The sequence below is a fragment of the Procambarus clarkii genome, chromosome 1, assembly GCF_040958095.1.
Source record: "Procambarus clarkii isolate CNS0578487 chromosome 1, FALCON_Pclarkii_2.0, whole genome shotgun sequence".
Taxonomy (NCBI): Eukaryota; Metazoa; Arthropoda; class Malacostraca; order Decapoda; family Cambaridae; genus Procambarus; species Procambarus clarkii.
This window is the reverse complement of record NC_091150.1, coordinates 16,922,273-16,934,772: the sequence shown is the minus strand read 5'-3', so window position 1 is coordinate 16,934,772 and position 12,500 is coordinate 16,922,273. Positions and strand designations below refer to the sequence as shown.

Below are 12,500 nucleotides of genomic sequence, written 5' to 3'. Positions count from 1 at the left end.
GCTGCCACCTCTCCTAGCACAGTGACCTCTCCTTGTTCTATTGTGAAGACCTCCTGGAACCTTTTGTTGAGTTCTTCACACACCTCTTTGTCATTCTCTGTGTACCTGTCCTCGCCCACCCTAAGTTTCATCACCTGTTCCTTCACTGTTGTCTTCCTCCTGATGTGACTGTGTAGTAGCTTTGGTTCGGTCTTGGCTTTATTAGCTATATCATTTTCACACCTTTTCTCAGTTGCTCTTCTCACACTAACATACTCGTTCCTGGTTCTCTGGTATCTCTCTCTACTTTCTGGTGTTCTGTTATTACGGAAGTTCCTCCATGCCCTTTTGTTCAGCTCCTTTGCTTTCATACATTCCCTATTAAACCACAGATTCTTCCTTTGCTTCTCTGTTTTTTCCTGTCAGGTCGGGATAAACCTGTTTACTGCCACCTGACACTTTTGGGTGACATAGTCCATCATGTCTTGTATGGACTTAGATGTGAGTTAGTTGTTAGTTGTGAGTCCCATGGTATATCCCTTAGGAAACTTCTCATCTCATAATTCCCCTTTCGGTGCACCAGCCGTTTGTTTCCTATTTCTTTTTTGGGGGTGATAATTTCTAGCTCTACCAGGTACTCAAAGCTCAATACACTGTGATCACTCATTCCCAAGGGCGCTTCCATCTTAACTTCTCTTATATCCCACTCATTTAGGGTAAATATCAGATCAAGCATAACTGGTTCATCCCCTCCTCTCATTCTTGTTGGTTCTTTGACGTATTGACTTAGAAAGTTTCTTGTTGCCACGTCCAGCAGCTTAGCTCTCCATGTGTCTGGTCCTCCATGTGGGTCTCTGTTCTCCCAATCTATCTTCCCGTGGTTGAAGTCTCTCATAATTAGTAGTCCAGATCCGTTCCTGCCAGCGACAGAAGCTGGTCTCTATTATATTATTATAAACGGGAAGATCAATATGATACTACTGAAATTTTTTTTAGAGGAAGGCAGAAACAGAGTAGAACATATAAGAGAGAGGAACAGTCAGATGGAACCACTGCAGGATTACAGAGGGGGAGGGAGATACCCACAAGACTGGTATACAAGTCATCAACAAGCACACAGGTACTACACCACACGACACACCGCACTACTACCAACACTGGATGAACCACTTCCTAAACAACACACCCTGGACCTGGGTAGAGTGGGGGGGGGGGGAACTACCAAAGCCCACCAGATGTGACACACAATGTGGGTAATCATTCATATTTGCAAACATTTTGGTCTAAAACCAAAATCAAGAAATAAAGTTAAGTTCATAAATGGCCTTCAAATAATAATAATAATAATAATAATAATAATAATAATAATAATAATAATAATAAATGTTTATTTAGGTAAGGTACATACATACAAGAGATTTTACAAAGAGTGAAGGATTTATAGATAGAGCTAGTACATACAATGCCTAAAGCCACTATTACGCAAAGCGTTTCGGGCAGGAAAAACATTAATGACTAAAGCTTAATACTAATTGAGTATAAAGAATAAAATGTGTTGATAACAAATAAAAATAAAGATAAAGAGGGGGGAACATGGCTGAAAAAGCAGAACAAATACAATTCTGTCGACAAACAGCGCTCTTTAAAAAAAACAGACATTGGTTGACAATAGAGGGGTAAGGTAGGTTACAGGGAATTTATTAGGTATAGCTTCGTTTTTATCTTAAACTGGTTGAGAGAGGCACAGTCTTTAACATGGTTGGGAAGGTCATTCCACATCCTGGGCCCCTTGATTTGTAGAGCATTTCTAGTTTGATTAAGTCGTACTCTAGGAATATCAAAACTGTATTTATTTCTGGTGTGGTGCTCATGGGTTCTGTTACAACCTTCTATGAAGCTTTTGAGGTCAGGATTGGCATTACAGTTCAGCGTTTTAAATATGTATAATACACATGAGAGAATGTGCAGTGACTTAATGTCTAACATATTCAGAGATTTGAGTAGGGGTACCGAGTGATGTCTGGGGCCAGAGTTGGATATTGTCCTAATAGCAGCTTTGTGTTCAGTAATTAGAGGACGTAAATGATTTTGGGTAGTAGAACCCCAAGCATCGAACTCAATATTTGATGCATTTACAGAAACCCACACAAAAGACCACATGGATAGTGAAATGTGGATCCCAAATTATAATCTATATAGATGTGACAGAGTAATTAGGTCAAGTGGAGGAGTAGGTCTGTATATTAAAAAGGACCTGAAATCCACAGAGCTCCTGAACTCGACCAATGAGGTCCAATGATACTAATATACAAACCGCCAGATGCAACAGTTGAGGAATTCACTGAACAGATCCACAAAATAGAGACTATCCTTGATAACCTAGCAAACCCAGTCCGAGATATTATCTTCCTTGGAGACTTCAATCTACCCAGTTTACAATGGATAATAGTAAACAATAACATTATAGCAGGAAGTCAACCTGGAAATAACCAACCACAGGTCAGAGAACTACTGAGATTCTGTGACAAATTCTGGCTCAGTCAGCAGATTACAAAACCAACTAGGAACGAGAACACGCTGGACCTGATATTCACGAACAATGATGAGGTAATCAGAGACATTACTGTCTCAGACACTACGTACTCGGACCACAAGTTCATTGAAGTACAAACTAACATTAATAACGGTAGTAGGCCCAAGAGAAACAACATGCGAGAAGGGCTATTCAATAAATTCAATTTTAATAATAAGAGGATAGACTGGGAGAAAATAAACAGGGAACTTACAAACATTCAATGGGAAAATGTTCTAAGTAATAATAATCCTACACAAGGAATAGAAAAACTGACTTCTGAAGCCTATGAAGTCTGTCTGAAACATGTTCCTTTGAGGAAAGCCAGAAAGAGGTCCAATGTAGAAAGAGAACGCAGACGACATTACAAAACGAGGAAGAAATTAACGGAAATGCTTAAGCAGACACGACTCTCCATACAGAGAAGAAATAATTTAAACAGAGAGATTGAAGAAATCGAACAGAGACTGAAGCATTCCTATCAGACTGAAGAAAGGCAACTAGAACAGAAAGCAATTCAAGAAATAAAGAAAAACCCAAAATATTTCTTCACATATGCTAAATCAAAAGTAAAAACCACTGCCAGTATTGGACCTATTTGTATTAGTGAAGGTTCATACACTGAGGATGACAAAGAAATTAGTGAAATCCTAAAAAAGCAGTATGAGGACATGTTTAGCACCCCGATAAACACCATGAAAGTGGAAGATCCGGACAACTTCTTTATGCGTGATATCCAAACACCTGTAAATATAACTGATATCAACACGAGCGTGGCAGATTTTGAAAGAAAAATTGACAACATGCCCATGCACTCGGCCCCAGGTCCAGACTCATGGAATTCAATATTTATAAAGAAATGCAAAGTGCCAGTAGCACAGGCACTCAGTATAGTGTGGAGGAAGAGCTTGGACACGGGGGAGATACCAGATGCACTTAAAGTAGCAGACATAGCCCCTCTACACAAGGGAGGGAGCAAAGCATTGGCAAAGAATTATAGACCAGTTGCATTAACGTCCCACATAATAAAAGTATTTGAGAGAGTGATCAGGAGTCAGGTCACTAGTTTCATGGAGATCAATGACCTCCACAATCCAGGCCAACATGGAGACCAATGACCTCCATAACCCTGGCCAACATGGATTTAGAGAAAGATCATGCCTCTCACAGCTACTTGACCATTATAACAAAATAACTGAGGCATTTAAAAGAAAAACAGAATGCAGATGTGGTATTTACGGATTTCGCAAAGGCATTCAATAAATATGGCCACGGAGTGATAGCACACAAAATGAGGTCAATGGGAATAACTGGTAAAGTAGGACGCTGGATACTCAGTTTTCTGTCGAACAGAACACAAAGAGTAACAGTCAACCATATAAAATTGAGTCCAAGCGCAGTTAAAAGCTCTGTACCTCAAGGTACAGTCCTTGCACCACTGCTGTTCCTTATTCTCATATCAGATATAGACTCAAATACAAGGCACAGCTTCGTATCATCCTTTGCAGATGACACAAAAATCAGCATGAAAATTACCTCTGCTGAAGATATTGAAAAACTACAAGGAGATATTAATAAAGTTTTCGACTAGGCAGCAGAAAATAACATGATGTTTAACAGTGATAAATTCCAGGTACTCAGGTACGGTAAAAATGAGGACCTTAAACATAATACAGGGTACAAAACACAATCAAATCTGCCCATAGTAGGAAAACAGCATGTAAAGGATTTGGAAATAATGATGTCTGACGACCTAACGTTTAGGGAGCATAACCAAGCAAATATTGCGACAGCCAGAAAAATGATACGATGGATTACGAGAACTTTCAAATCCAGGGATCCCATCACAATGGTTGTACTCTTCAAGTCACTTGTGTTGTCCCGTCTTGAGTACTGCTCAGTACTCACTTCCCCATTCAGTGCAGGAGAGATTACTTAAATAGAGGGAATACAGAGAACATATACGGCACGCATAGACGAGTTAAAGCACCTAAATTATTGGGATCGTCTCAAAGCTCTCCAAATGTACTCACTAGAAAGACGACGGGAGAGATATCAAATAATATACACCTGGAAAATACTGGAGAGCCAGATACCAAATCTACACAGTAAAATAACAACGTACTGGAGTGAACGATATGGAAGAAAATGCAGAATAGAACCAGTGAAGAGCAGAGGTGCCATAGGCACAATCAGAGAACACTGTATAAACATCAGAGGTCCAGTGAAGAGCAGAGGTGTCATAGGCACAATCAGAGAACACTGTATAAACATCAGAGGTCCAGTGAAGAGCAGGGTGCCATAGACACAATCAGAGAACACTGTATAAACATCAGATGTCCAGTGAAGAGCAGGGTGCCATAGACACAATCAGAGAACACTGTATAAACATCAGAGGTCCAGTGAAGAGCAGCGTGCCATAGACACAATCAGATAACACTGTATAAACATCAGAGGTCCAGTGAAGAGCAGAGGTGCCATAGACACAATCAGAGAACACTGTATAAACATCAGAGGTCTAGTGCAGAGCAGAGGTGCCATAGACACAATCAGAGAACACTGTATAAACATCAGAGGTCCAGTGAAGAGCAGAGGTGCCATAGACACAATCAGAGAACACTGTATAAACATCAGAGGTCCAGTGAAGAGCAGAGGTGCCATAGGCACAATCAGAGAACACTGTATAAACATCAGAGGTCCGCGGTTGTTCAACGTCCTCCCAGCAAGCATAAGAAATATTGCCGGAACAACCGTGGACATCTTCAAGAGGAAACTAAATAGTTTCCTCCAAGGAGTGCCGGACCAACCGGGCTGTGGTGGGTATGTGGGCCTGCAGGCCGCTCCAAGCAACAGCCTGGTGAACCAAACTGGAGTAGAAGAACTCCCAGAACCCCATCAACCAGGTATATGTGGGCCTGTGGGCCGCTCCAAGCAACAGCCTGGTGGACCAAACTCTCACAAGTCAAGCCTGGCCTGGGGGCCGGGCTTGGGGGGTAGAACAACTCCCAGAACCCCATCAACCATGTATCAACCAGGTGTGCTGTGAACTATGTACTGTGAGGTGGGTTCCGTGTACTGTGAGGTGGGTTCCGTGTACTGTGAGGTGGGTTCCGTGTACTGTGAGGTGGGTTCCGTGTACTGTGAGGTGGGTTCTGTGAACTATGTACTGTGAGCTGACGGGTGTATTTCTGTTGTTACAGAGGTGAGCAGCCCGCCGCTGGGGTCTCCACACCTGGGGTCTCCACACCTGGGGTCCCCACACCTGGGGTCTCCACACCTGGGGTCTCCACACCTGGGGTCTCCACACCTGCCTTCCTGCTCCACAGCTGAACTCAGCGACATGGCTAACGAGGCCGCCATCCCAGACTCCTCCTTCCAGCAGCAGATTCTGCAGGTATCTCACCGCTCACAGTTGTCCTCCCCGACGCTTCTTGTCCTCCCGGACACTGGCCTCTCCCGCCTTCTTGTCCTCCTGGACACTAGCCTCTCCTGCCTTCTTGTCCTCCCGGACACTGGCCTCTCCTGCCTTCTTGTCCTCCTGGACACTAGCCTCTCCTGCCTTCTTGTCCTCCTGGACACTGGCCTCTCCCGCCTTCTTGTCCTCCTGGACACTAGCCTCTCCTGCCTTCTTGTCCTCCCGGACACTGGCCTCTCCCGCCTTCTTGTCCTCCTGGACACTAGCCTCTCCTGCCTTCTTGTCCTCCCAGACACTAGCCTCTCCTGCCTTCTTGTCCTCCCGGACACTAGCCTCTCCTGCCTTCTTGTCCTCCCGGACACTGGCCTCTCCTGCCTTCTTGTCCTCCTGGACACTAGCCTCTCCTGCCTTCTTGTCCTCCTGGACACTAGCCTCTCCCGCCTTCTTGTCCTCCCAGACACTAGCCTCTCCCGCCTTCTTGTCCTCCCGGACACTAGCCTCTCCCGCCTTCTTGTCCTCCTGGACACTAGCCTCTCCTGCCTTCTTGTCCTCCCGGACACTAGCCTCTCCCGCCTTCTTGTCCTCCCAGACACTAGCCTCTCCTGCCTTCTTGTCCTCCTGGACACTAGCCTCTCCTGCCTTCTTGTCCTCCCAGACACTAGCCTCTCCCGCCTTCTTGTCCTCCCGGACACTAGCCTCTCCCGCCTTCTTGTCCTCCCAGACACTAGCCTCTCCTGCCTTCTTGTCCTCCTGGACACTAGCCTCTCCTGCCTTCTTGTCCTCCCAGACACTGGCCTCTCCCGCCTTCTTGTCCTCCTGGACACTAGCCTCTCCTGCCTTCTTGTCCTCCCAGACACTGGCCTCTCCCGCCTTCTTGTCCTCCTGGACACTAGCCTCTCCTGCCTTCTTGTCCTCCGGGACACTAGCCTCTCCTGCCTTCTTGTCCTCCCGGACACTAGCCTCTCCCGCCTTCTTGTCCTCCCGGACACTAGCCTCTCCCGCCTTCTTGTCCTCCGGGACACTAGCCTCTCCTGCCTTCTTGTCCTCCTGGACACTAGCCTCTCCTGCCTTCTTGTCCTCCTGGACACTAGCCTCTCCCGCCTTCTTGTCCTCCCGGACACTAGCCTCTCCCGCCTTCTTGTCCTCCTGGACACTAGCCTCTCCTGCCTTCTTGTCCTCCTGGACACTAGCCTCTCCCGCCTTCTTGTCCTCCGGGACACTAGCCTCTCCTGCCTTCTTGTCCTCCTGGACACTAGCCTCTCCTGCCTTCTTGTCCTCCTGGACACTAGCCTCTCCCGCCTTCTTGTCCTCCTGGACACTAGCCTCTCCCGCCTTCTTGTCCTCCTGGACACTAGCCTCTCCTGCCTTCTTGTCCTCCTGGACACTAGCCTCTCCCGCCTTCTTGTCCTCCCGGACACTAGCCTCTCCCGCCTTCTTGTCCTCCTGGACACTAGCCTCTCCTGCCTTCTTGTCCTCCCGGACACTAGCCTCTCCTGCCTTCTTGTCCTCCTGGACACTAGCCTCTCCTGCCTTCTTGTCCTCCTGGACACTAGCCTCTCCCGCCTTCTTGTCCTCCCGGACACTAGCCTCTCCCGCCTTCTTGTCCTCCCAGACACTAGCCTCTCCTGCCTTCTTGTCCTCCCAGACACTAGCCTCTCCTGCCTTCTTGTCCTCCCAGACACTGGCCTCTCCCGCCTTCTTGTCCTCCCGGACACTAGCCTCTCCCGCCTTCTTGTCCTCCCAGACACTAGCCTCTCCTGCCTTCTTGTCCTCCTGGACACTAGCCTCTCCTGCCTTCTTGTCCTCCCAGACACTGGCCTCTCCCGCCTTCTTGTCCTCCTGGACACTAGCCTCTCCTGCCTTCTTGTCCTCCCGGACACTAGCCTCTCCCGCCTTCTTGTCCTCCTGGACACTAGCCTCTCCTGCCTTCTTGTCCTCCTGGACACTAGCCTCTCCTGCCTTCTTGTCCTCCCAGACACTAGCCTCTCCTGCCTTCTTGTCCTCCTGGACGCTAGCCTCTCCTGCCTTCTTGTCCTCCCAGACACTAGCCTCTCCTGCCTTCTTGTCCTCCCAGACACTAGCCTCTCCTGCCTTCTTGTCCTCCCAGACACTAGCTTCTCCTGCCTTCTTGTCCTCCTGGACACTAGCCTCTCCTGCCTTCTTGTCCTCCCAGACACTAGCCTCTCCTGCCTTCTTGTCCTCCTGGACGCTAGCCTCTCCTGCCTTCTTGTCCTCCCAGACACTAGCCTCTCCTGCCTTCTTGTCCTCCCAGACACTAGCCTCTCCTGCCTTCTTGTCCTCCCAGACACTAGCTTCTCCTGCCTTCTTGTCCTCCTGGACACTAGCCTCTCCTGCCTTCTTGTCCTCCCAGACACTAGCCTCTCCTGCCTTCTTGTCCTCCCGGACACTAGCCTCTCCTGCCTTCTTGTCCTCCTGGACACTAGCCTCTCCTGCCTTCTTGTCCTCCTGGACACTAGCCTCTCCTGCCTTCTTGTCCTCCCGGACACTAGCCTCTCCCGCCTTCTTGTCCTCCCGGACACTAGCCTCTCCTGCCTTCTTGTCCTCCCAGACACTAGCCTCTCCTGCCTTCTTGTCCTCCTGGACACTAGCCTCTCCTGCCTTCTTGTCCTCCCAGACACTAGCCTCTCCTGCCTTCTTGTCCTCCTGGACACTAGCCTCTCCTGCCTTCTTGTCCTCCTGGACACTAGCCTCTCCTGCCTTCTTGTCCTCCCAGACACTAGCCTCTCCTGCCTTCTTGTCCTCCTGGACACTAGCCTCTCCTGCCTTCTTGTCCTCCCAGACACTAGCCTCTCCCGCCTTCTTGTCCTCCCAGACACTAGCCTCTCCCGCCTTCTTGTCCTCCCAGACACTAGCCTCTCCTGCCTTCTTGTCCTCCTGGACACTAGCCTCTCCCGCCTTCTTGTCCTCCTGGACGCTAGCCTCTCCTGCCTTCTTGTCCTCCGGGACACTAGCCTCTCCTGCCTTCTTCACTCTACCCCTCCCTATCCAGAACCTGGATTGTACATGGATGACATTCTGGGAGTTCTTCTACTCCCCAAGGCTGGCTCCAGGGCCAGGTCGGACTCCAACAGCGTGGTCCAACAGGCTGTTGCTTGGAGCGGCCCGCAAGTTCACATTTCCGCTACAAACTGGTTGGTCCGGCACTTGTTGCAGAAAACTGTCCAGTTTTTCTTGAAAATTTAAGATTTGTTCCAGCAATATTTCTTGGACTTGCTGGGAGATACTGAACAACCGCGGACCTCTGATGTTTATACAGTGTTCTCTGATTGTGCCTATGGCACCTCTCCTCTCCACTGGACCTCTGATGTTTATACAGTGTTCTGTGATTGTGCCTATGGCACCTCTGCTCTTCACTGGACCTCTGATGTTTATACAGTGTTCTCTGATTGTGCCTATGGCACCTCTTCTCTTCACCGGACCTCTGATGTTTATACAGTGTTCTCTGATTGTGCCTATGGCACCTCTACTCTTCACTGGTTCTATTCTGCATTTTCTTCCATATCGTTCACTCCAGTACGTTGTTATTTTACTGTGTAAATTTGGGACCTGACCCTCCAGTATTTTCCACGTGTATATTATTTGGTATCTCTCTCGTCTCCTTTCTAGTGAGTACATTTAAAGAGCTTTGAGACGATCCCAATAATTTAGGTGTTTTATCTCGTCTATGCGTGCCGTATATGTTCTCTGTATTCCCTCTATTTCAGCAATCTCTCCTCTGAAGGGGTAAGTGAGTACTGAGCAGTACTCAAGACGGGACAACACAAGTGACTTGAAGAGTACAACCATTGTGATGGGATCCCTGGATTTGAAAGTTCTCGTAATCCATCCTATCATTTTTCTGGCTGTCGCAATATTGGCTTGGTTATGCTCCCTAAACGTTAGGTCGTCGGACATCATTATTCCCAAATCCTTTACATGCTGTTTTCCTACTATGGGAAGATTTTATTGTGTTTTGTAGTCTGTATTATGTTTAAGGTTCTAATTTTTGCCGTACCTGAGTACCTGGAATTTATTACTGTTAAACATCATGTTATTTTCTGTTGCCCAATCGAAAACTTTATTAATATCTGCTTGTAGTTTTTCAATGTCTTTAACAAAAGAAATTTTCTTGATGATTTTTGTCTCTTGTCTCTAGTCTGCAAAGGATGACACGAAGCTGTGACTTGTATTTTTGTCTATATCTGATATGAGAATAAGGAACAGCAGTGGTGCAAGGACTGTACCCTGAGGTACAGAGCTTTTAACTGCGCTTGGACTCGATTTTTTATGGTTGACTGTTACTCTTTGTGTCCTGTTCGACAGGAAATTGAGTATCCATCATCATACTTTCCTATTATTCCTATTAATCTCATTTCATGTGCTATCACCCTATGGTCACATTTATCGAATGCCTTTGTTAAGTCCGTGTATACCACATCTGCTTTCAGTTTTTCTTCTAATGCCTCAGTGACTTTGTCATAGTGGTCAAGTAGCTGTGAGAGGCACGATCTTCCTGCTCTAAATCCATGTTGGCCAGGGTTGTGGAGATCATTGGTCTCCATGTTGGCCAGGGTTGTGGAGGTCATTGGTCTCCATGTTGGCCTAGGTTGTGGAGGTCATTGGTCTCCATGTTGGCCTGGGTTGTGGAGATCATTGGTCTCCATGTTGGCCAGGGATGTGAAGGTCATTGGTCTCCATGTTGGCCAGGGTTGTGGAAGTCATTGGTCTCCATGTTGGCCAGGGTTGTGGAGGTCATTGGTCTCCATGTTGGCCTGGGTTGTGGAGATCATTGGTCTCCATGTTGGCCAGGGTTGTGGAGGTCATTGGTCTCCATGTTGGCCTGGGTTGTGGAGATCATTGGTCTCTATGTTGGCCAGGGTTGTGAAGGTCATTGGTCTCCATGTTGGCCAGGGTTGTGGAAGTCATTGGTCTCCATGTTGGCCAGGGTTGTGGAGGTCATTGGTCTCCATGTTGGCCAGGGTTGTGGAGGTCATTGGTCTCCATGTTGGCCAGGGTTGTGGAAGTCATTGGTCTCCATGTTGGCCAGGGTTGTGGAGGTCATTGGTCTCCATGTTGGCCAGGGTTGTGGAAGTCATTGATCTCCATGTTGGCCAGGGTTGTGGAGGTCATTGGTCTCCATGTTGGCCAGGGTTGTGGAGGTCATTGGTCTCCATGTTGGCCTGGGTTGTGGAGGTCATTGGTCTCCATGTTGGCCAGGGTTGTGGAGGTCATTGGTCTCCATGAAATTGGAGACCTGACTCCTGATCACTCTCTCAAATACTTTTATTATGTGGGACGTTAGTGCAACTGGACTATAATTCTTTGCCAATGCTTTGCTCCCTCCCTTGTGTAGAGGGGCTATGTCTGCTGCTTTAAGCGCATCTGGTATCTCCCCCGTGTCCAAGCGCTTCCTCCACACTATACTGAGTGCCTGTGCTACCGGCACTTTGCATTTCTTTATAAATATTGAATTCCATGAGTCTGGACCCGGGGCTGAGTGCATGGGCATATTGTCAATTTCTCTTTCAAAATCTGCCACGCTCGTGTTGATATCGGTTATATTTACAGGTGTTTGGATATCACGCATAAAGAAATTGTCCGGATCTTCCACTTTCATGTTGTGTATCGGAGTGCTAAACATGTTATCATGCTGATGTTTTAAGATTTCACTAATTTCTTTGTCATCCTCAGTATATGAACCTTCACTTGTAAGTAAAGGTCCTATACTGGTGGAGGTTTTTTTATATCGTATATGTAAAGAAATGTTTCAGATTTCTCTTTTTTTCTTTTGTAACAGTTTGGGAAGTTCTATAGTAGGGTTCTCTGGTGTTTGTATTTCTCTTATTGCCCTCTTCCCTCCTTTCCCTTTCCTATCTCTCTCTCTCTCTCTCTCTCTCTATCTCTCTCTCTCTCTCTCTCTCTCTCTCTCTCTCTCTCTCTCTCTCTCTCTCTCTCTCTCTCTCTCTCTCTCTTCTCTCTCTCTCTCTCTCTCCCTTCTCTCTCTCTCTCTCTCTTTCTCTCTCTCTCTCTTTCTCTCTCTCTCTTTCTCTCTCTCTTCTCTCTCTCTCTCTCTCTCTCTCTCTTCTCTCTCTCTCTCTCTCTCTCTCTCTCTCTCTCTTTCTCTCTCTCTCTCTTTCTCTCTCTCTCTTTCTCTCTCTCTCTCTCTCTCTCTCTTTCTCTCTCTCTCTCTCCCTCCCTCCCTCCCTCCCTCCCTCCCTCCCTCCCTCCCTCTCTGGCCAGGTCCTCAGAGGTCTCAGTATACACAGGATGAAGATAAAGCAACAACCTCACCGTGGAACTCCTCTCCACATTACCATTCTCCTATCATTAAAATACCTCCGTAATTATCAGAAGAAATCATAATTTTCTATTTCTGACTTTTCCTTTCGAGTGTCAGGACCATTAATTAACATAAATAATTACCATAATTGAGGAGTGGTGGCAGCAGTTTACATCAATTAGTGTTCCTTATAATTATCTTTTGTATCATTAATGTTCCAGAGTTGTGTACACTTGGGCCTCTCCCTCTCATGC

General features: G+C 47.1%; 1 protein-coding gene across 1 annotated transcript in view; it reads right to left on the bottom strand.

The window, feature by feature from the left end:
* LOC123758774 (plectin-like) overlaps positions 1-12,500 on the bottom strand; it is a 39,782-nt gene that overhangs the window by 16,572 nt on the left and 10,710 nt on the right. Inside the window, exons 3-4 of the mRNA XM_069320298.1 lie at positions 5,962-8,979; positions 3,791-3,893 (exon numbers count right to left, since the gene is read on the bottom strand). Of these exons, the coding sequence (XP_069176399.1) occupies positions 3,791-3,893; positions 5,962-8,979 (3,121 nt within the window). The remainder of the gene's footprint in view (positions 1-3,790; positions 3,894-5,961; positions 8,980-12,500) is intronic.